The sequence below is a fragment of the Spironucleus salmonicida genome, chromosome 6 (assembly GCF_000497125.1).
Source record: "Spironucleus salmonicida strain ATCC 50377 chromosome 6, whole genome shotgun sequence".
NCBI classification, from domain to species: Eukaryota; Fornicata; order Diplomonadida; family Hexamitidae; genus Spironucleus; species Spironucleus salmonicida.
Genome location: NC_090601.1, coordinates 292678 through 315999, shown reverse-complemented (window position 1 = coordinate 315999; position 23322 = coordinate 292678). Strand labels below are relative to the sequence as shown.

The following is a 23322-nucleotide window of genomic DNA, read 5'->3' as shown; positions in this document are numbered from 1 at the left end:
CATTTATCATTTAATTTCATTTAGAAATTCATCAAAAAATGCTACATACTCTTTAATATCGTCGGAGTACTTAACAGGCCTAGAAAAAACGTATCTTCGTTTCAAATTTTCGTATTTTTTGCAATCTAGCTACACGTTATATTCTTGAAGAATAGGCATTGGATTTATAGGGCAAGCTACGAACAATGTTTTGCTATGAACAGAAAACGGTATCTTGAGTAAATGATTCATACTTTTTGTGACTTCTATATCGAACCTTGGGTATACGAAATAGACCACTAAAAAACGCCATGCGTCACTAGATAGTTTCAACTTTAACTAACCTACGTTCTTAGCATTAATAATGGGAAATAATTTTTTACCCTTCCACTTATTCGCTTTTTCTGCAAACTTCTCAATATCACCATTTTAAAGCCAATTTTATTCATCGCACATTACCATAAAGAACTTTTCGCAAATATCAACAATTAAATTTACATTAAATTGATCAGGTACAATCATTTCAATTTCGGTTCCATTGTCAACTTTGATTAATTCAAACATTTTGAGCATATTTAGCCTGATACTCTGTGGAAGATTTCTAGCCTCAGAATCAGCTATCCAGCAGTGAAGTCCACGTCGCCCTGAGAAAACAAAAATATAGTTTATGAATCCGAAAGTTTAGCAAAAAAGCGTCAAAATACATGTTGCGCATTCCATAAAACGCCAACATTTGTCGCACATGTTGGTTCCGGTGCAACATTTTCTAACAGAGTCAAAATCCCCAGAATCGATATCAAATACAAGTTCGCGCTGGACTGGAACAATAGGTTTTGAATAGCGGTCAAGAATTGAAGAAGAGTAGATAGGTCCAATATCAAATTTTAATTTTAGGTCCACTGTATTATTAGTTAACTATTTTAGCTTTTCTGCCGAGTTAACGACTTCAAAACGTTTAATGAAGGATTCATTATCTTAAACTAAAGCTTCGAAAGACCATTCTCTAAGAAGCGGGTCGACAGTATTATTATATGAAAAGAATTTGTAGATCTAGTCGAACGGAAATTAATTTTAATAGTACTCTTCATAAATATTTACCAAAGAATTGTAGTTCATTATTATATGGAATGAGTGGATAATATTTATATTATATATAATTCATTAACACCAATAATTAATAAATGGAATGTAATTATCAGCTTCTACATATGGATTAGCATCCTTCAACGCTCTATTTAAACATACAGTATAATACTGTCTTGTTAACATACTTAGATAGTTGTTATTATAAAACATAGATTCATATTATTCTAATGATAGATTTTACTAGTTTTATAAAAATTATACATCGTATTAATTATTATCCCAGAACTTATAACTTTTATCTTCATAATGTTATATTTTATCATGCAATAATTTAAACTAATTATATTTAGATTATTAAGTTAAAGTCATATATATCTTGATAATACTATATAGATGCTGCGCGTAGACTACATTACCACTATAAAAATTTTAATTTAATTTTTCTATTATGAGACTAATAACATTATTGTCAAAATAGATGTTTTATTATTCATCATAAATATTTTATATGATTTTCTTAATTATTTACTCTAGTACTTCATTTTCATTTAGTAAACTAAGTAAATAATATTTTGTTTTCTCAGAGTTAAGAGTTAAATAATATCCAAATACGTTAGATATATTTTAAACTCGTATATGATGTTAATAATCAAAAAATGACATGTGTAATTGTGTTGTGTAATTGGGCAGTTTATCTTCAAAATTAATAAAATATATCACAAATTTTGGTGTTGATTATAATAACTGATTTATAAAAATAATATTATCAGCTTATTTCATTATATATTGCGTATTAAATATTTCATCAGATCTTAAATTTGTTTAGTAATTTTATATTAATTTTAGATTTAATTAATCTATACTAATTCTTAAAAGTTATGTCATTAGATAATATTTTTCTCTAGTATGAGTTAAATATTTTTACAAATTTACCTACATGATATAAATAGAAACATCTGATATGATTGTTTTAAACTTATACTGCACATGAATTTATATTATTAATAAAGCAGTAGATAACAAAGACTATTGTTAATCAGTTAAGAGATATACTAACAGCAATAATTCTAAAAGCAATACAAATTTAACCTTATCATTTAATGTATCTATGATAGTAATATTGTTATATTCTTGTACTAAATTAACTATAAAAATATATTCATTGACGTTTAGAGTTTATTCTTAAAATTTATCAAAAATAACTCTATAGCTCAATATTTTATCAATGAAATTATAAGATTCGTCATGTGACTTTAAAATAGACAATATATATTTGTTTGCTTCATTAATTTTTTGTAAATTTATCAATCTCCATGCTATAAGGGTGTATTAAGTAATAGTTAAGTTGCGATTATTTAGTTCAGATAAAAGTATTATTGATGAAGGTTAATTGGAGAATAGAAAATAATATAGAATACAAGAAGTTTCTAAATTAATAAGTTATTTGTAATAGTTTTATTCTTTATTAGAATCGCATAATGCTTTAGCTTCATTGATATAGTACTATGTGGTAATTAAAATTTAAGATAATTATAAGAATATATTCTGTACTTATGTTGATTAATTTATAGTTGCAACAAACATTAAACAAACTTTAATTTTAATTAGATAAGATATAACTTTTCTTTTTGCCTTTCTATTTTTTTCATATAATGTGATGTCTTATGGAGTCATTGGAGACTAAATTTAGAATTGAAAACTATGAAAACTGTCTTCTGAACTTGATGAAGAAATATCCTACAGTGACATTTAAAATATTTCATCCATAGTATTCACAAGAGAAAATGATGGGTCATTAAAACTTGATCTTTCTAATTATAATTATTCTGCTTCTACTTTATGTTATGCTATTGTGCAAGACTTTGTTTATAGTATACAATAATACATACGACTCAATTGTGAAAGTAACTCTTCAGAATAAATTTATTCAGATTAAGAAAATGTTTAAATAATTTAATATCGTGAAATAAGATCCCAAAATAGTATATTAGAAATGTAAGATTAATCTCGATAACTGCAATAGTATAAAATCTTTGTTCCCATTTGTATATCGGATATTACATATTTGTTAGTAGAAATTTTATTAAGTAATCTTTAATATGTCAATTATTCTAATTAAGTAAACAAATATTCTTATGAAACTTAAGTATATTTTTATAGCTATTCAATAGAAATCAATTATGATTTAACGTTAAAAATATATAAAATATCTATTGGTGAAATTGACATCTCCCTAGCTAGTCTATATTCTAATAGGATCTCTTCAAATTTAGATTAATTTATATAGTTAAATGCGAAATAGTCTTAATACCAGCCTAGCTACTTACTTGCTAAATTTATAGCTGATTATATTTATTAATCTTATATAATATTAATGGTCTAATAACAACCGGATGATATTATAAACTAAAAATAGATTTAATACATGTCAAATTTATTATTGCTCATCTGAAATTCAATACTATCTGAAATTTATAGTAAATTATTATTTAATATAGATTTATTATACATCTCAGTTAAGGCTTTATGTGGAGAAAAACATAAAATATCATCAATTAAATTTAAACTAAATTTCATTATATTTTATTTCAATATATACTTTTATAAAGATTTTAAATTAGTTTTTTTATCCATTTGCTAGATATTTTTATCAATTAAAATCATTACAGTATTTTATGTATTTAAGTATTTATAACTTTTAATTATTTGTTTAATTTCAGGAAAAGCATCTAATGATATTCTTTATTAATTAATTATTAGAATAATTTTAATTTAGGGATAAATGATTGTTCTAAGATATTGCAAGATACCATATTTCTGATATTATTAATTTGAACTTAGGTATTAATTGGTTATAAATTTACTAAACTATGTTGGAATAGTAATATTTGGATCTAATTCTTTAACAGCATTATACCCATTAAATAATTAATCCACAAATAAGTTTTATCCTAGGAGAGCAAATTCGTCATATTATTATTTCTATTAAGTTGTGAGTTCATCTAGATTTAGTAATACTTGCAATTAATGAGATTCTTATGTATCTTATTATAGTAAATGTTGTATAAACAATTCATCTATATCAATCTCGTTGGAGTAAATTGTTTGAAAATCTTACTAACATTAAAATTATATTATTTATTATATTAATTCTTTACAAGATGTAACATTAATTACTACATAGTCAGTGTGAATTTTTTTATAAAAAGAATGTATTTAGTTCTCTAAAATTTAAATTTAATATTCAGTACTTGTTATTATTATAATTTTATTTTCAATTTGTTCAGAATATTAAATAACTTATGGCTTTGTAAAACTTTATTACCCTACTGAAATAAGTTATTAGTATTTATTACAATCTTATAAAGTTTCTTATTTTATATCTATTTACAATTATTTTGATAACAAAGAGTTAATTTAAATATGATAGATTAATGAGATGAAAAATTCTGTTTTTACAAACATACTTACTTATTTAGTAAAATATGATTAAAACATATTTAATGAATTAAAAAATTAAACGTTTCTTACAAGAAAAATTTTATTTATTTATGATTTTTAGTAAAGGATTTCAATATAACACACAATTGAAAATATCTAAGCAGTAGATGTTGAATGCTATGCAAACTAATGAATTGCATTTGAAATATTTTATTCAAAAAACTATTTTACTAAAAGTTAGAAAAATTAGATCACATTTTCATTAAATTTGGCACATTATACTTCGTCAAAAGTTAATTCTAAATTGTTCGTAAAATTAAAATAAGAAAATTATTAATTTAAATCATCAGATAATAATTTTATGTATGGTTGATTGAAAGAATCAATAAACACTTACTCCAGTGATAAATTGGGTATTTTGATACTTAATCTTTACAGTGTGATTAAAGTAAATAAAATTTATTTAATAAAACTAAAAAATAGGTTATAATTATTCATACAACTTATCTAAGAAAACAAAAGCATATTATTATGTTTGTAATATAATTATATTTAATTCATTGGAATTAAGATAATTTTATCAGGTAATATCAAATTTTTAGACAGTCTTTACTATAAAACTAATTGATGCGTTTAAATCTTATGAAGATATTATGATAAAGACTAGAATTTGTTTTGTTTGATAAATTATATTTATTTCATTTTTGAGATATTATATGAAACTAAAGTATATAATTATAAATCTAGTTTTAAAATATTCAAATAATATTAAAGTATTTTACTATGATATAAACTATATTGTATTTGTAATTGTTTGATATCTAAACATTAACTTCATTACTCTAACTCTTAATGTTGAATATACGGAATCGATATTCTTCTTCTTTAAGAATAAACTAATAATTATATACTCATTTAATACCACGATTGAATGAATTCTCTCATTGTAGTTAGACGGATGCAAGTATGGAAGATTGCATTAATTTTAGAAATTTTTAATAAATCACACTAAAAAATTATATTATTCTCATTTATGCTTTTTATTAGCATATAAAGTTTTAGATCAATTCTTACCAGGAGTCTTTTAGCAATATATGGTGGTATCATTAAGCCGAACATGTAATTTTTTAAAGGTACTAAACGTATTGAAAATGAATAAACCACTATTATTTCGTTTTATATTTACATTCATTGTTATGAATATAAACCAAATAATAATAATTTCATTCTAAAATTTTATATTTAATCAGTAATATTCTAATGTAAATTAATTAATAGTACAATGATAATATTTTGCATAAAAATCTAGATATTTTAAAGAATTACTCAATATTCAATATCTTACAGTTTAGTGTGCACTCTTTGCATATTGGCAGACCCTGATAAATGGTTTGAACCTCGACAAGGTGCTAGCGGCCTTCTGTTTTATTTAACTGATAATTTGTTATTTGTTTAACAAAAATTAATAATTTCCTGCTCAATACTGTCCATTTCACTAAGGGTTTTTGAAATATTATCATAATGTAATTTATTATTTTTTTAAGGTGAATATGAAATATTTTGATTTTAGTAACGCTATATTTAAATTACATGTTCTTATTTAGGGGCTGGATGTTTACCTTAATAGTATGTGTATGGTTTTGGTTTGGGAGGGTCGTTAGCTGGTATTAATGAATGAAAGCTTTTTTATTTTGGAACTTTAAACCGATGTAAATACTATTTACTTGATAGTTTATCTTGTTTAAAATTTTATTATTTGAGTTGTGAGATATTCCGGTCTAGAGTATTTATTAATTATAAAGGAGTTTAAATATTTTCAACTGCTTACGATTCAAGAATCTAAATAAGATTATATTCAGATCTTAAATTGTCATAAACTATTTCATTATTATACTGCTACTAATATATATAATAGAATGAACCCGATTAATAATCTTAAGCTGAGCCGCATCTATTATATTACTGTTAATAATCATAATAAAAAAATGGAATTGTTGCTTAATTATCAGTAAGGTCAACATAATCATATATTGGTTATAAAGAATCTTCTAGTGACAGTAGCATTGGTTTATCTTCATTAAGTATCAAATCTATTTCATATTTAAAAGTCATATTATACTATTACGCAAAGTCATAATAAGTGTTCATTTAAAAATAAAACTAGTATAAGATACAATAAATGATTATTTTATAAATTCTAAATATATAATATTTTATCAGTAAACTATTTAAATACTTCCTAATCAGTAATGTCAGCGCTATCTGATATTTCATATTTTTATGAGGAGCCAGAAAAAGTTTCAAATCGTCTTTTCCTATCTCTATCATAAGGCCGGAATATTATAACTCCTAATAATTTAAAAGCTTCGTTAAAAATGTTAAAGTTAAATCCTTCTCCGGCTGAATTAAATGATATATTTATTGAACTTTTGCAGACATCTCAGTCACATTAAATTGATTATAAAATATTTCGTTAAATGAGGCTCTCACCACCAGGAACATTTTTGTATCAGACAATTATAAATATTTGTGCAGAGTATATTAAATTTAACTGTGCCTATATTCATAGAGGTTTTATAACTGAAGATGCCATAGAAACTGCTCTAGAACGTGAAAATTGCTCTGAAAATTTCATTGATTCAGTTAAAGCGCAAATGTTAAAATTAGTATTTAACGAATAGTTTAAGATTCTTGGGTTTAAAGAACTATTTTGTTTTATGAGAAGTTTAGTACCAAACTAATGGAGATAGTGGATATGTGATTGCCTATTTCAAGAGTATGACCCTGATGCAATATGTTAATAATTAATTGAAAGAGGTTTCGATGAGAGAGCTGTAAGAGGTACAGTGAAAATATTGATGGAAAATGGTTATGTTAGTGCATTACCTGAATTTGTAGATAAATGCCCTTTAAATGTTACCCATTTGTACGTATGATTATAAAATATATAAATGATTGAACATAATTTATCAATAATGTCATTCAACAGATTTATCTGTCTTAACCCATCCTTAATCATACTGACGTAATCCACAACGTCCTATATTAGACTTAAGTTTAGGTATATTCTTAGGCAAACAATCGTCCCAAGCTTATCCTTCTCTAAGTGGCAATTAAGCCTCATGTCTTCGTTAAATCCAGTAATTAGAGTAACATCTTTATTGTTCTAGTTTTTTCTTTTGACTGATAGATAGTTCAGGTTTCTCAGTTTATTCTCCCATGTCAATAAAAATGTGCTTATTACGATATTTTCTAAATTTTTAATGAACAGATTCTAAAGTAAGCCTCATAGCGTTTCGAGAATAATATGGACTAGGTGGTACTGGTGCCAGATCTAGTATTGGTTGTGGTCGACCTGGAGTATCAAATGAATTATCAAATGCTGGACGTGTACGAAGAGGTCTATTAGTGCTTCTATCAGATGATACCGTAAATTATGTTTTATTGATAAAAAATTTTCCAGATTCTTTTTACCTAATGGGGCTTTGTGACTAAGGCGTTCTAGATGTCATAATGTTATTCATTAATAAAAATTATTATATTTAATTATTATATATTAATTATAATTTATCAATAAACAAAAAAAACAATCATGTGCTTACTTATATATAAATATTATAATAATAACTATAATTGTATCAGTAACGTATCATCCCTCTAATTTATTACCATAAAATCTGATAGCCTTAACAGAAACAGATTCGTTTCCAATGAATTCACATATAACTTTTTCTGTAATAAAACTAACCTAAACTTTAGAAATTTTATATTAACTTTCTTCATCATCACTAAATATAAGCTAATGTCGTGTTCCATTGATTTTAATAAAAGTAGGTTGATTCTATTCTCCTGGATAAATACAGATGAGGGATACTTCTACATTTTTATAAAAATTTGTGATCAATGTTATTGGTCCTGAGTTTTATGAATAAAATGAACAAGCACCAGAATAACAATCTGGGATCGGATGTTCGCAATTAATAAGGCTTGATGTGTCGTAATCAACTAAAACATCAAGATCTTACATAAAACAAGAAAAGAAAAGAATTAGTTGTTATTATATATTATATATTAATATAATTATAAAATTACAATTTTATGTCACTGTTAGATATCCCTCCATGTTTGCCCCCAAAATCACCTAAATCAATTTTAGCAATAAAGTAATTAGGACTTATAGCTGAAGATTTCACATCTAAATGCCCATATCATAAAATTCCGTCAGTTTAGGCTTAGTTGATTAAGAAGCATCAAGAAATATTAGATAAGCGTATAAAAGAAGCAATAAATTAAAGATAAATACTAGATAATGCTCCATAAACTTAGTCATATTAATTAACGGAAAATTTAGACCGAAAAATAGAATACTTTGAGCCACGTTCTAGAGTTATAAAAAGTATAGATCCACAATAAATAATTTATGAAAAACAGCAGCTTAAAATATAAAGATATAATGAGAAAAAAATATAGGAATAAACCTAGCTTGTATAGTTCAGCTAGAAATAACGAATTATATAAAAACAAAAACAATAAGAAAATAAAGAGAAAAAAGATGCATTTGAATAAAAGTTAGATAAAACAAATGAATTCTTAAATTAAAAACTAAGATAAATTAAGATAAAATATATCGAAAAAGATAAACAGCAAGAAATTATTTTACAAAATTAAATTTAAGAAAAATAAAATTAACTTAAGTGCACGTAATTGACAAGAGCTTAAAAAGAATTAGAAATGCATGAAATAAGACGTAATTTAACTAATCAACATTATGAGAGTAATTTGTAGCTAATTCAGTAAAAAGAGTAAGTTTTCAATAGAGCAAAATCAAATATTTTACAAAAATAAAAAGTACGAACTGACGAGATAAAACAATTTTATAATGAGAAGCATGAAAAAATATAAGAAATTATGGAATAATTTATGAAAGACTTAGAAGGAATGGAAAAATAAATAGAAGTAGAAATAGAATTAGCTCAAAAACGACATGATAAATAGCTAAAAATAAAATAAACGGAAGTTTCAGAAAAAATTAAAGAAAAAAGTGCAAACTAAAATAAAAAGTTTTCAGAAATTCTGAAGAAGTAAAAAGATCTCTAAATTAGTACAATTAATTAAATTGAAGAAATGTAAGAGAAAGCAAAGGCTTCGAAAAATGATTTTTTAGATCAGAAGAAATAATTTTCTTATTCTACTTTACTTAACTCATAAATAGGTAGGGTTCGCAGTAAGATGCTTGAATCTTAAACCAAATATGATGGTCAGTTATAGCTCTATCATCTTAATTAGGTTATTTAGCAGGTAAATGAAGTGAAAAAAGATCCAGATTTCAAGAAATAGTTAATGCAATCCTATACATTTAAAGACATTCAATAAAAGGAGATAAAAACTGTAAGTGAAGTCTTCAGCCTTTAAGAATTTTTAAATTTCAATGATCTCGGAGAGGGTTTCTATAAGGGCTAGTAGCTTAAAATAATGCACGACAGAGCTTAATATATGGAAGATGAAAGAGAAAAAATTAGACAGTAAAAAATTGATGGCGCTGATTCAGAACTTTAAAAAGTAACGTTGCGTTAAATGTACTGTAAGGAGCGTAGAGAGAGTTAAAAAATATTGAAAGTCCTGGAAGGGATGTATAAAGTAGAAGGAAAAGGCAGGATTATATGATTGTTCAATATAATGAAACTAAATATATGGAGAGTGATAATATGGGAGAATTCACTGAGTAAAATAAGTAGGATAAAAGATTAGAAGAACATAAAGGTATAGTATGGTACGCCAACAAATTATATAAAGAAATAATAGTAAAGATCCTGTTTATATAATAGCTTATCATAAATATGGTAAGTGTTTATACAAGTAAAGATGAGGAAATATACGAGATGTAAATTACAATTTTAATATTAAAAAGTTACTCTATTATTCTTTACCAATTGCTAGTAATTATAATTATATAAGCTATTAATTTACGGTTAAATTGGACTCAACTTAAATTAAATTTTATTAAACCAATTATATTATTACTATAAAAATCAGTTTAATATAATTAGAATAACTTTTAGTGCATTATTGTTAAGTTAATAAGGGTTGGATTCATCAAAGTATGTTAGATGTTATATTACATTTTGGAAACAATAGCAACGTAATAATAGATAATAAATTTAGTCTTTTTGAATACTTATTAATTCTTTACAATATGATAGAACTAACAAATAATAGAAATAGAAGAATGATTTTTTTACAGTACTACGTTATATTACAAATAAATTAACCTATTATTCTTCTCTACAGTGGAAAATAAATATTTATATTGCCTCTTAATATATAATTAGTAAAAATATTTTATTCATCTTATATGTATATTTACCCTTATTTTCTAGTATTAGTATATTGTACTTTTCAAAATTTCGATAATGTGTTATAATATATTGTTATATTGATTACTGTAAATTGAAAAAGATTTGACGCGCAATTAGTCTATCTGTAAAATAAACGATTGCTATATATATTGATATTATTTATATAGTTTATCAGGTTTACCTCATTTAATACTCAAACCACAAATAAAATAAGTAAGTTAATAACATATTTATTTCATTATCCATTTTACGTATAACTTCAAAATGATGAACTGCTCTTTTGATTCCTAAGTTACTCCTTTAGCTCCTACTATTTATTCTGAAGAATCATACTTTGATATATCAGACTTCGAACCTATGTGTTCTGGTGAGTTCTCTCATTATGGCGAGGTAGCTATTATTCCTAAGGTTATTACTCAAAAACCATCTGTAGAAGTAACAAAGATTAGCGGTCTGCGGTTTAAATAGCCCAAAGAGGGAGATATAAAAATTACTAACGAAAACTTCATTTCTATGATGAATTCTCACTCTGCTATTTATTCTGCTTTTCATTTTGTGAATAGGAAGGGTTTAGCTGTTGTACCAAGAAATCTGTTAGATATATTAGCACATAAAACAACAAATTGTACAGTTTTACTAAATTAGGAGTAGAAAACTCTATTATGGATTAACGATAGAAAACTCAATGAGAGACTTATTTTAGTTAATTCAATTTTGGAGGAACCAGGTCTTAACGTAGCATGGAATAGCAGATTGAATGCTATGAAATCTTAAAAGTGAGTTATCGATTTTATATAATAAATAAATGAATATAAATTTAGGCTATTTATTATATAAATAAGAAATGGGCAAATAAGTTCACTTTTATACTAATAAACTATATCACTTAGTAGAATAAACAATAAAACTGTGTGAAGAATTTATTTATGATTAATTTTTACTTTTACTTATATTTGCTTCTTTTTCAACTGTGCCTCGTACTAAAGAGGGAACCTATATCTAATTTTAACGTATTTTATAATTTGTAATAATATTTAGCTTTTGTTAACAGCAATTTCTTCTAATAGGAACAAAGTCATCATAAATATCAGATGATATTTTCATCGATTATATAATTGACTTTGTATGTTAATTATACAATTAAGTATTCTATTTGTTAGTTGGCGATGAATAAACTTTTTACAGCTAAGGCTATCTCATATATTTAATCTCCATGATTGAGATACCAATAATAATACTATATGATATCAATCATTACCATAAATAATTCTCTGGGCAATAACTTTCCCAACGGCATATACTTCGTTTTTCATTTCTTATATCCATTTTCGACTGACTTATCTACATTGCTATGCTTTTTCTAGACCATACAGTCTTTACATCCATAAATTTTATTTGTTAATTTCATCAGATATTTTGTCTATATTTTCGATATTATCTACCCAAATATCTACCAGATTATTGTTATTAAATATTCTACCTTCTACAAGTGTCACTAATTCAATATCATACCATATTTAATCATCAAACCCAGAAAATATACTAGCTTATTCTAATCGTACACCGGATTTATTACCTTACACAGTAAATTAGGATAAATTAATATCTAATACTTCATAATCTTCGATTTCATGAATAATTCCTTATTATAAATTCAATAATGTCCATATCTATCGCTTATCTTTCTTTTATACTGTTAATGCGAGATTATTCGAGCAAAATAATAATTACTAACAAGGAAGTTCAAATTACATTGTTTAAATAACTCTCCTACCAGAGTCATAAAACGCAGGTGAGTTATTCACACCAAAAACATGGGAACAATTCATTTTTGGAAAGTCCATTTATCTGAAGCACATAGTTTAAAAATCAAATGAAAAAGTTATTTACCTAGACATAAAACATAATCTATCTTCGTAAACAAACAAAGGCTACCCTTAGTGCTCAGGGGTATCTGCTATTTTTCCAATATGTAGTTTATTTATTAAATATAGTGATTAGTTGATTACCCCTAAGACTAAACCATGTAGATGTACTGGTTGATAAAAGAACCAATCAGTGTTTTAAGTATGAAATGGAAAAATAATCTAACGCTTCTAAACCGTTTCAAAATACTCATTTGTTTCATACGCAGAATTACATCCATAACAGTAAAATGATCCTTATTAATAATGATAAAAGAGTCTGTGTTATGTTGGTACATTTTATTCATTATCTAGCTTATAAGGAGAAACATAATCATCGACATCCATCATATTTTTCTAATACAATAAATAATATAATATTTCATATCTGGATCGAGTCTAAGAACATCTTCATTTTTTTTAATATTCCTTGGGTTTCTACCTGCCATTCACTGCTTCTAAATAGGTTAGTAGCCCAATCATCTCCATCGCTCACATCGTCGTTGCTCTCGTCCTTCAATAATTCCTTAGCAGTCATTAAACTCTAGATATCAATTTTTTCGACTATCTCCGTCTCGTCGTTGCTATATCCAATGCTACGGTTTGTAGCATCCTTAAAATCAAACCCGTGTTTCCCAATAATGCTGTTTTCATCCTGGTCAAAATTTTCGATCTGATCAAAATTAAAAGTAAATTATTTTTCTTATTATTATATCTATTAATTACTAAAACTTGATTCGACGCGTTTTCGATTTTTTTCAGCCACAAAACCATCAAAAAATCGTTCAACAACGTTCTTGTCGAACATTCCAGCCATTCTCAAAATTTGACCACTTGAAACACGCTCGAAATCGCTCAATTACACGCTGCAAATCTACACCACTTCACCATCAGAAATGCCCGGAACACAGCCCCCGAGAACACGTGAAATCACACCATTTCGTGAGTTAGCACCACTCCGAAAACAGCTTTTCAGCTCGACCGGAATCTTCAAGTTTTCGTGCATTCGAGGACTCAGTGTGTATCCCTAAAGCCCGGAATTCGCACAGCAAGCAGGGAAATCGATGAGCAAAATCTGTGAATTTTGACGATTTTTGGGCGATAACAGCACGAAAGTTGTGGGTGTGAGATCGAGCGCCAGGTTGTGGTTTTGTGGGCCGAGCTGTGAGTGGATTTTTTGGAGAATCGGAAACTGCTCGTCGGAAGAGCGGTCGACCACTCGGTCGAAGCGCTAATATTTGGCCAAAATTCGGCGCTTTTGGTGGAGCGAATTCGCGAGCTTAAGGCGGCCGGAAGTCGTGTTCTGAAGACCGCACAGATCCACGTTTAGCGTTTCCGGCGTGATGAGGTTGAACTGCGTCTTGGGCTTCAGCACTGTCCCGAGCTGTGTGTCGTCCAACAGATCGCGAATCTTGCCTCCATTCTCGAGTGAGAAGCACCGGATTTCGCAGTCGCTAAGTGCGTCCAAAATAGACCATACAAGGCCGATTTGAGGGTCATTTTATGGGTAGGTGCCGAACGCCAGTATACCGTGCCCTGAGCACGCCGAACCATAGTTGATAATGAGCTTACAGGTACCGTGGTGGGCCTAGGAAACGATTTTTGAGGCTATTTTGTCAATCGAATTTTGGATTGGATTAGGCTACAGCGTTTGGGGAGTATTTGGGGAGTGGATGTCAGCAAAAAGTTGGGGTTCGCAGAGAATCTCGTCGAATACAAAGCGGTCATTCGTTTGCGGGATTGTTGAGAAAGCTGGTAGCTTGAAAAGTGGCGTCGATAGTGAAAGATTCGCTGTTTTTGTGCAATAATCCGTAATTTGCATACAAACATTGTGATAAGCTTAACTGGATGATTGTTTTAAATGTGATGGCTGGGGAGGGAAAATATGCAGAATTGACTTCATCGACATAATAAATTATGAAATGCAATAGCTAATTATAATACAAATAATATTATATAAGATTATCACTAATTTTCTTTCCACATTCTGTGATCTTTTTCTTTTTTTTATGATAAAAGAATCACCGTTATAATGAGTATAATAAAGATGATACCAAAAGCAATAAGTGAGCCTGTTCTTATAGCTTATAAATTGCTCGCTACACATGTAGTTCCAATTTACTTTTAATTTAGGCCGCACAAACAAACTATTTTCTCACCTGCAGAACCATCATAATAGCACTAACTTTAACAACTTTGACATTTTAATTAGCATTATTCTTGGCTAATGCTTAGTAAAAACTCACCTTCACATCTTTTACAATCGTTATTAAAATTTGGAGGGCATACACACTGATCACCTTTAAATAATGTTGCTGCTTTTCCACATTAACAAAGTTTAGATTATGGTATATATATACCTTCACATTTAATTATTTCGTCTAAAATGGATAAATCAAGCGCTATAAAAATAAAGCGACCAGACTTACTTTCTAAGTAAATTATATATTTCTGTTACAAGTTAGTCAGCTCCTAATATTATAGAACATCGAAATTACAAAAGTTTTATTCTTATGACAATCTGGATACATTACACAGCAAAACAACATCTTCAGATTTGTAGTATTTTTCTAAACTCGTACTATAATTAATTGGGTGGATTATAATAAAATTTAGAGGAGGAACTTCCACATTTTCAGATATGCTATCTGCAGTTTTATATACAAACTTTAATTAGTCAATAACAGCATTGCCTTTGTTTGACTATAAATACACATTTGAAATGGAGCCTTTATCCGCATTAGAGAATACTAAATCTATCTAATTATCTGTTCTTATAATGATTCTAATATTAGTAGATACAAGTATTGGCGATTTAATAAATGTTGTTTACACTGCTTATTATTGATTTAAATGGAAATCAACCCTAACAAAATTTATATCTGCGGCAATCGTTGCCACAAAAATAGTAATAGCTTAAGTAATTTATGTTTTATATAAAAAAGTGGAGTTATAAATTTACAAAAGTTAAACACTAATTGGCGAAAGAGACGTAACACTTACTAAAGAATTTTATATCATAAGAAAATTGGTCTTAGCATCTATTTAACTCAATTCGCATTCTTGGTCATCTAGTATTCCATCAACTATTTCGCAAGCTACCTGTAAAAGAATTAGCATTTTAGAATTTGATTTTTAGTCACCTATTATTATATATTATTATATATATAAATAAACATTCAACATATTTCATATTATTATACAATATATATTATTTTTATTTTTCGAGAAACAACAATTCTTTATATTTCACTAATTTAGTTTTTCTAACCCGCAGATTCGCAATGAAAAAGTCCACGTAATTCGAGTCGGTCCAATTCGAGCTGAACAGCCCCGAAACGCAGCTTATCAAAAGGCCGAAAACGACGTAAAACATCACCCAAAAGGTCGTTTACGGCACTGACAGGATTTCGCTAAAGGCCGCCCCCGAACCTGAAAACAGCCTCCTTTTGATCACGAAATCGCAGATCCCAAAAATCTTGTCCCGGCACGCGCGCAGAACCTCCACGATCTACGGAACCGTCGCGCGCGATAAGCTTCGCTGGGAGCGCGAAACTGCAGCGAATGCGCTGCCGCAGGGGGCCGTGATCGACCTCGAGGAAATCTGAACTGGCGATAACATCACTTTGCAAAGACGCGCAGCATGCGTTCCTCGAACCGTTGCCCGTACACCTGCGGTTTCTGAGCCGAAATTTGCTTCAGATCGCTCGTAAACTGCTTGAAAAAACGCTCCAGGGTCTTCCGGCGCGTGTACACCGTCAGAATGTCGATAATTGCGAATGAAATGTACTCAGTTTCGCTTATTTGAATGCTCTGGATCACTGGAATTTAGTAGTTTTTTCTGTCTCCGGCGAACACCCCAATCAGCATTGAGTAGTCCAGGAGGCCCCATTTGGTAAGCTTTTCGATGTCGCTGGCGAGTTGGTGGCCGAATTCGCGGCGGTACAGGCCTAGAGAGAATTTCCGGTCTAAATTGTTATCTTTCATGGTCGATTCGTTGGGCTTGGAAGTTCTACCTGCCGTTGAGCCTTTTAGGTCATATTTATACTTTATATCGCCTAAAAATGCATTATCCATAAGTGTAAAGTGATAGTTTTCGCCGTTTATTTTAAGAGTGAAAACGGTATAGTAAGGGATTATGAATGAGTTTTGACATACATGATCGCAGTATTCTCGAGATATTTTGGTGAGAATTGCAAGCTCTGAATTTTTAATCTGTTTGAGTAGGAAACGCGTCGTAGCTGAGAAGAAAAATAGTAATCCTGATTTCCCTTCTGATTATGCAAATCCTACATCTGCAGTTTCGACAAATTCAGCGTTAATAAGCTCATTTTAAAAATGTCTAGAAAGACGGAGTTTCCGAAAACTTTCGTTAAAATGTAGGGTTAATTGAGCTTATGGTGTATATAGCTCCGTGTCTGGGTCAAATGCTAGACCTAGGTCAAAAATTTGGTTTGTTTTAGGATAATTATCTATTGTGGAAAATAGTGACAATGCAAGCTGGAGGGTCCTGAATAAAGGCTTTACTGTGATAGTAATTGGTGACCCAATTTTTGGCTTTAGATTTGTAAGCATAGAGTGCAGCGGGGTAAGCAGTGATTTCATTTTGATTTTGCAAAGTTATTAGGATATTATATATTTTAAAAATTATATATACATTAAATTGTTTATGAACTATTCTAAAATTGAACTATATTAGTACTTGTGAAAGATAATGAACTTAAATAGATAATATTAGAAATATTCTGAAAGATCATATTTATTGGAATTACTATGGGCTTACTCATTTAAAATCAAATAACTTATCATTAAAACTTTAGACATATGTTAACGTATTTTTGAATTAAATGAAAAGTGTGACTCATTTTCAGTAATGTATAAATGAGAGAACTTAAGCTATAGCTGAATGATAAATAACTTCCTCAAATTAAGACAATCATTCTTATTTTTCCTCTTGAACAGCTTCTTTGACAGCTTTAGATTTTTTAACTTTGGGCTCCTTTTTCTTTTAAACTGGCTTTTCAACCTCTTCTTCTTTCAAAATAACTCTTTAGAATAATATGGCCTTCTCAGTTCCTATCTTTTAACCCATTTTGAGAACTAAAAACTTCAAATTCTTTTGGTTTATCTTCCATTCATCTTCAGGAATACCTAACTATCTGAGTAACTCCTCCATTTTATCAGGCATAAAAGGAAGAAGTAAAATGCCAATAATTCTTAATAAAGATATTGCAGTGAACATTACCGAGTTATACTTTTTAATATCAGTTTTAATCAACTTCCAGGGCTCGTTCATCTATAAAAAGTTGTTAACTGCATAAACTTGAGCAAAAATCGCGAAAAGAGCATCCTTCGTCTTATAATGTATCATAGCATCATTAACCGTAGCATATAAACCTTCAACGTTATCAATCAAAATCTTAAATTAAGCAAAATCCTCAATATTGCATTCCGGTACAATTTGACCAGGTAAGATCTTCTCTACAACACATCTATTGAGTAAATTTCCGAGTGCATTTGCTAAATCTGCATTCAGTTTAGCACATACCAATTCACCAGAAATGATACCATCGCTATCGGGACTTGCCTCTGAAAGCATATAATATTTTAACGCATCGATTCCGAATCCATCAGCCAATTCCTATGGAGATGTGGCATTTCCAAGTGATTTTCCCATTTTTTAACCATTTTTAGCAACCCACCAACCGTGAACTAAGAAGTGCAGAGGAAGCTCGATTCCTGCGCCCATCAAAAATGCAGGCCAATAAATACAATGGAATCGGATAATATCTTTACCAAGTATGTGGACATTTGCAGGCCAGGCGGTGTTGTTGGTGAAATAATTTGCACCTGTCAAATAGTTAGAAAGGGCATCAATCCAAACATACATTACATGCTCTGGATCATTGGGAACTGGTATACCCCAATGAATTTTAGCCTAAGAACGGGAAATTGAGACATCTTGTAAATGCTCTTATATTAACTGAATTATTTCGTCCTGTCTGAATTTTGGTGTAATTATATCATTATTTGCATAATATTCGAGTAACTGTTGCTTAAAAGAGGTTAATCTGAACATATAGTTTTCCTCCGAATGCCAAACACAAAGATTTCCATCTTCATTGACTTTGACTGTTTTGCCGTCTTTTTCTGCGTCGTGTACGTTTAATTCGGTAACAAAGCACTCATCTGAGATACAATACCAGCCTTCGTATTTTGCCTTATAAATATGTCCATTGTCCTGAAGCTTAATCCAAAGTTTTTGAGCAGTTTAGATATGGTCCTTATCAGTAGTTCTAATGAATCTATCGAACTAAGTAATATGGAAATCTGCAAATGCTGTTTTAAAAGTATCAGCAATTTTATCACACCATTATTGCGTATCAACTCCATTCTATTCAGCAGTTTGCTGAACCTTCATTCCGTGTTCATCACAACCAGTTAAGAAAAATGTTTCTTCATCGCAAAGCCTATGATAACGAGCAATACAATCTGCAAGTGTTGTAGTATAAATATGGCCTATATGAGCCGATCCATTAACGTAATAAATGGGTGTAGTTAAATAATATGGTTTAGACATAAAAGAAATGGAAAGATTACTTAATTTAAAGAATAGTATATTATAATCTATATTTTATTTGAACTGATATTTTAATGACTGATTAAATATAAGAAACTTCACCGCAAATTTAAATCATTTTAGATACTGATGACTATATAGTAATTAATAAGCCTCCTAATGTACCAGTAGATGGAAATCATCTATTTACAGTTGAGAAATTGGTCCCTTAGCCTCATAAACTGGTACATTAACTAGACTCACCAACATCAGGTATACTTTTATTAGCGAAAACCAAAAAGGCAGCAGCTGCTGCTGCTAAAGAATTTTAATAAAGAAAAACAGCTAAATTCTATCTTGCTGTTTTACATGAGGAAATTAATCAATTTCAAGTTGACTAGCCAATATGTGATGATATTAATGACTTTAAAAAGTTTAAAATGACAATTGGTGGTGATAAGTAATCGGAAACTTTTATTTACAGCTTATTCCTTGATCCTGATTCAGGTAGATAATTAGTACTATTAAAACCTATAACAGGTAGAAGACACTAATTAAGAGTTCATTGTAAGTTTGCTGGAAGTTCTATATTAGGTGATAAAACATATGGTTAAATTAATGAAGGCGAACGACTATGTTTGCATAGTTTGTATTTAAAAAACAATGCTATCAATGTTGGATTATTTGCTAAAATTTAGCAGGATGATCAGTTTTTTGAATAAGTTAACTGTGAAATCAATTGGAGTTTATTATAGTAGCTAGTAGAAGATTGGAAGTAGCCATCAATTGATTAACTCTAAGACTGCATTAGTACTAAGGCGTAATGATTATTTTCTTGATATTTATTTTGTTTTATACACAAATTAATATTATTTACTCTTTATTATTCCCTTTCGCAAATATGTCATAATTAACTTTAGAAGAAAAGTTAGCAATTTTTAATCGTGTCGGTGAAGAAATACTTGATGTCACTGATCTTAGTTAACTGTTAACAACAAAACCTTCACCATTAGTTTATGATGGATTTGAACCTTCCGGTCGTATACATATTGCATAAGGACTTATGAAAGCCATTAATGTTAATAGAATGGCCTAATGTGGATGTAAATCATTATTTTATGTGGCAGATTGGTTTGCTCTACTTAATGGTAAATGTGCAGGTAATTTGGAGGCTATAAATAAATTAGGTAACTATTTTATTGAAGTTTGGAAAGCTGTAGGAATGGATATGAATGCCGTTGAATTTGTTTGGAATTCTGACTTTATTAAAAATGATAAAAACTATTTTAAACGTGTAATATAAATTGCAAGAAACTTTAACTTGGCTAGGTCTTAAAGATGTAGTACTGCTTTAGGAAGATAGGAAAGTGATAATTAACCTATTGCATAGATACTTTATCCATGTATGTAAGCCGCTGATGTATTTGAGCTCAGTGTAGATATCTGTCAATTAGGAATGGATTAACGTAAAGTTAATATGTTAGCTAGAGATTTTGCCGGTAAAATTAAAATATAAAAGCCAGTTATAGTTAGTCATCACATGCTACTAGGCCTCATTGGTGGGAAAATGAGTAAAAGTGTAAAGGGTAGTGCTGTTTTTATGGATGATTCTAGAGAAGATATCGCAGAAAAAGTTATGGGTGCTGATTGTGAACTTTAAGTCGAAAATAACCCAGTCTTAGAGTATTTTAAATACATTGTGTATGGTGCCAAGGAAGTCACTTTAGGTAATTTTAATAGAGATATTAAAATTAATTCCAAATCATATCCTACATATGAAACACTAGAGACTGGATTTTTAACTTCTGAGTTTAATAGAGAAGATATGAAAAAAGAACTAGTTGACTGTATTGATATCTTAGTTAGTAGTGTAAGAGAAGCATTTAACAATAACAAAGAATTATAGGAATTGTAAAAATTTGTTATGGAAATGAGATTGACGAGATGATTAACAATTATTATATAATAATACAGCTAAAATATAATCACTTCATAATTTAATGTCCTTACTCGAGTCATTAAAACCAGCTATATTTGAAATTCAGTGCCGAATAGACTCATTAAATAAGTTTATTGAAAATGCTGACAAACATGTGCAAATTCTTTTATCTACAGCTAAATCAGAATAAACAGATATATAAGAAACCGTATAACTTATCCTGATTCATGTTAATAAAAATATAAATGAAGTAAAAGATTTGCAGCTTGTAATAAAATCATTATTATCTTAAGCCAATGCTGATGTTACATTAACTGCAAAATCAGCAATTAGTGAACTGTAATATCTACTAAAATAGTAAGATGTTATTGTTAATAAGTTTCATGTACTAAAAGGTTAACTTATAAGTTTTTAGGCATCTACTAGTAAATAACAACCGTCTGTGTAATAGAAGGAAGATGTAAAAACCCCTATGAAGCAATCTGACCAAATAGTAGAACACTAAATGATCAAGTTAGGAAAAGATATCTAAAAAGAATAATAATATGAATATATTATCAAAGGTTTATAAGAAGAAGTTTTAAATATAAAAGAGAAATTGCAAGAAGAGGAATAATTTAATTTATAACAGTAAGAATTAATTGTAGAAATATAAAATGAAATTTAATTAGAAAACCTCAAAACATAAAATTAAATTAAAATGTTATAGTTAGAAAATGAGTCATTAAAACAATAGCTAATAGAAAAAGACTAACCGTTAAGTTCATTAGAAGATATAATCAAATAAACACGGAATTTAATTTAGAAAGGAAGCGAAAAGTGAACAAATATATAATTACATATACAAATATATGTATTCTAGTTTCGTATTATTCGTCAACCAAGCTTTTCAAAAATGCTTGGCTTGCTTATTGATTTATTTCTGGGTGAATAAAACTCTAGTAAGTACTTAGATTAAGTTACAGAGGTCACATTTTAGCAGGATAAGATAAATAATAACAAATATCATTTCCAAACTATATATTGTTAGAACCATAGAGAATCTTGGAAATGTTTTGACTAAAAAGATCAGTAAATATTCAACTTTAAAATATAATGTGTAAAAGATGATAATAATAGATATTATTTAGATTCGTGTCAAATAAGCCCTTAGTATAATATTTATGAAACTGTTGCAGAAAGCCGCTAAGACCCTATACATCATGAATAAAATGACTACAATTATAGCAATTTTCGTAACTAATAATAGCACAATTTTGAGAATCAAAACTCACAGCCAATCATTTTACGGGATATTCAAACTTTGCTATTCAAAAAGAGTGAAAGGACAAAATCCCGAAGAGGGGAAGTTTACAATTAATTATAGTAAAATGGATTATATTAAATGTATTTAGATGAGGTCGTTTGTGCTAATAATGGTTGGGATGGTCAAGGAATAATTTGGAAATGCAACTCAAACTTGCCAAAAGGATTTAAGTTTTCGAATACATAAGTTAGTTGCGAGGGCTGGAATGGTCCTGGAGATAAGCTAATTGTTCCAGGTTCCTGTAGCCTTAATTATTCTTTAGCTAGAAAGTGAGAAAAGTATTTATCTAATATTTAGTCTTTTAATTACACTTATGTTTATATATAATAATTATTTTTAGTTTTTATTTTTAATTATTATTATATTATTATCGTAATTAAATATAAATTTTTAAATGCTCTTCTTTCCTGGCCAATTACTAAATCACTCAAACCAAGCCTGTATAATCCTCCTGAAAAATAATTTCTTATACCTCTTTACTTAAATTTCACACTTGCTAATAGCTTAAGTAAAAACAGATTCAAATTCCTTAAAAATTGATAACTTATAAAATGTCATTTAAATATCATCAAACAGATAATAGATTGATGTCTTTTCTAAATTTGTTTTAAATTTATCACACTTTTTACATCGAGATCTTATGCCAGAAATTCATTTCCATTGTAAATTAAATGATAAAAATATTTATCTTAATTTCTAATAAGATTTTTTAAACATTTCCATGCCAGATTTTACATTTTAGCTATAATATT

The 23322-nt window shown here is 28.5% G+C and overlaps 16 protein-coding genes across 16 annotated transcripts; 8 read left to right on the top strand and 8 right to left on the bottom strand. All coding sequences in view use genetic code 6, as the record gives it.

Moving 5' to 3' along the window:
- Positions 1-6: 6 nt before the first annotated feature.
- On the bottom strand, positions 7-1095 carry SS50377_25762 (DNA primase small subunit; the record flags this gene model as incomplete). Its single annotated transcript, XM_067909590.1, has 1 exon — positions 7-1095. The coding sequence occupies one exon, from the start codon at positions 1093-1095 to the stop codon at positions 7-9; it is 1089 nt and encodes a 362-aa protein (XP_067762346.1).
- A 5660-nt stretch (positions 1096-6755) lies between these two features.
- SS50377_25761 (uncharacterized protein) lies at positions 6756-7442 on the top strand (the record flags this gene model as incomplete). The annotated part of the gene is made up of 1 exon (XM_067909589.1): positions 6756-7442. One exon carries the CDS (start codon positions 6756-6758, stop codon positions 7440-7442), a length of 687 nt encoding a protein of 228 aa, XP_067762345.1.
- A 42-nt stretch (positions 7443-7484) lies between these two features.
- Positions 7485-8030, bottom strand: SS50377_25760 (uncharacterized protein; the record flags this gene model as incomplete). The annotated part of the gene is made up of 1 exon (XM_067909588.1): positions 7485-8030. One exon carries the CDS (start codon positions 8028-8030, stop codon positions 7485-7487), a length of 546 nt encoding a protein of 181 aa, XP_067762344.1.
- A 125-nt stretch (positions 8031-8155) lies between these two features.
- Positions 8156-8533, bottom strand: SS50377_25759 (uncharacterized protein; the record flags this gene model as incomplete). The annotated part of the gene is made up of 1 exon (XM_067909587.1): positions 8156-8533. The coding sequence occupies one exon, from the start codon at positions 8531-8533 to the stop codon at positions 8156-8158; it is 378 nt and encodes a 125-aa protein (XP_067762343.1).
- Positions 8534-8604: 71 nt separating this feature from the next.
- Positions 8605-10170, top strand: SS50377_25758 (uncharacterized protein; the record flags this gene model as incomplete). The annotated part of the gene is made up of 1 exon (XM_067909586.1): positions 8605-10170. The coding sequence occupies one exon, from the start codon at positions 8605-8607 to the stop codon at positions 10168-10170; it is 1566 nt and encodes a 521-aa protein (XP_067762342.1).
- Positions 10171-11126: 956 nt separating this feature from the next.
- SS50377_25757 (uncharacterized protein) lies at positions 11127-11642 on the top strand (the record flags this gene model as incomplete). Its single annotated transcript, XM_067909585.1, has 1 exon — positions 11127-11642. The coding sequence occupies one exon, from the start codon at positions 11127-11129 to the stop codon at positions 11640-11642; it is 516 nt and encodes a 171-aa protein (XP_067762341.1).
- A 467-nt stretch (positions 11643-12109) lies between these two features.
- SS50377_25756 (uncharacterized protein) lies at positions 12110-13117 on the bottom strand (the record flags this gene model as incomplete). The annotated part of the gene is made up of 1 exon (XM_067909584.1): positions 12110-13117. The coding sequence occupies one exon, from the start codon at positions 13115-13117 to the stop codon at positions 12110-12112; it is 1008 nt and encodes a 335-aa protein (XP_067762340.1).
- Positions 13118-13148: 31 nt separating this feature from the next.
- Positions 13149-14675, bottom strand: SS50377_25755 (uncharacterized protein; the record flags this gene model as incomplete). The annotated part of the gene is made up of 1 exon (XM_067909583.1): positions 13149-14675. The coding sequence occupies one exon, from the start codon at positions 14673-14675 to the stop codon at positions 13149-13151; it is 1527 nt and encodes a 508-aa protein (XP_067762339.1).
- A 56-nt stretch (positions 14676-14731) lies between these two features.
- On the bottom strand, positions 14732-15886 carry SS50377_25754 (uncharacterized protein; the record flags this gene model as incomplete). Its single annotated transcript, XM_067909582.1, has 1 exon — positions 14732-15886. One exon carries the CDS (start codon positions 15884-15886, stop codon positions 14732-14734), a length of 1155 nt encoding a protein of 384 aa, XP_067762338.1.
- A 164-nt stretch (positions 15887-16050) lies between these two features.
- On the top strand, positions 16051-16374 carry SS50377_25753 (uncharacterized protein; the record flags this gene model as incomplete). Its single annotated transcript, XM_067909581.1, has 1 exon — positions 16051-16374. The coding sequence occupies one exon, from the start codon at positions 16051-16053 to the stop codon at positions 16372-16374; it is 324 nt and encodes a 107-aa protein (XP_067762337.1).
- Positions 16375-16387: 13 nt separating this feature from the next.
- On the bottom strand, positions 16388-17371 carry SS50377_25752 (Phosphatidylinositol-4-phosphate 5-kinase; the record flags this gene model as incomplete). The annotated part of the gene is made up of 1 exon (XM_067909580.1): positions 16388-17371. The coding sequence occupies one exon, from the start codon at positions 17369-17371 to the stop codon at positions 16388-16390; it is 984 nt and encodes a 327-aa protein (XP_067762336.1).
- Positions 17372-17702: 331 nt separating this feature from the next.
- SS50377_25751 (Methionyl-tRNA synthetase) lies at positions 17703-19346 on the bottom strand (the record flags this gene model as incomplete). The annotated part of the gene is made up of 1 exon (XM_067909579.1): positions 17703-19346. The coding sequence occupies one exon, from the start codon at positions 19344-19346 to the stop codon at positions 17703-17705; it is 1644 nt and encodes a 547-aa protein (XP_067762335.1).
- A 74-nt stretch (positions 19347-19420) lies between these two features.
- Positions 19421-20152, top strand: SS50377_25750 (Ribosomal large subunit pseudouridine synthase D; the record flags this gene model as incomplete). Its single annotated transcript, XM_067909578.1, has 1 exon — positions 19421-20152. One exon carries the CDS (start codon positions 19421-19423, stop codon positions 20150-20152), a length of 732 nt encoding a protein of 243 aa, XP_067762334.1.
- A 74-nt stretch (positions 20153-20226) lies between these two features.
- SS50377_25749 (Tyrosyl-tRNA synthetase) lies at positions 20227-21273 on the top strand (the record flags this gene model as incomplete). The annotated part of the gene is made up of 1 exon (XM_067909577.1): positions 20227-21273. One exon carries the CDS (start codon positions 20227-20229, stop codon positions 21271-21273), a length of 1047 nt encoding a protein of 348 aa, XP_067762333.1.
- Positions 21274-21325: 52 nt separating this feature from the next.
- Positions 21326-22087, top strand: SS50377_25748 (uncharacterized protein; the record flags this gene model as incomplete). The annotated part of the gene is made up of 1 exon (XM_067909576.1): positions 21326-22087. The coding sequence occupies one exon, from the start codon at positions 21326-21328 to the stop codon at positions 22085-22087; it is 762 nt and encodes a 253-aa protein (XP_067762332.1).
- A 72-nt stretch (positions 22088-22159) lies between these two features.
- Positions 22160-22843, top strand: SS50377_25747 (SOCE-associated regulatory factor of calcium homoeostasis; the record flags this gene model as incomplete). Its single annotated transcript, XM_067909575.1, has 1 exon — positions 22160-22843. One exon carries the CDS (start codon positions 22160-22162, stop codon positions 22841-22843), a length of 684 nt encoding a protein of 227 aa, XP_067762331.1.
- Positions 22844-23322: the final 479 nt, after the last annotated feature.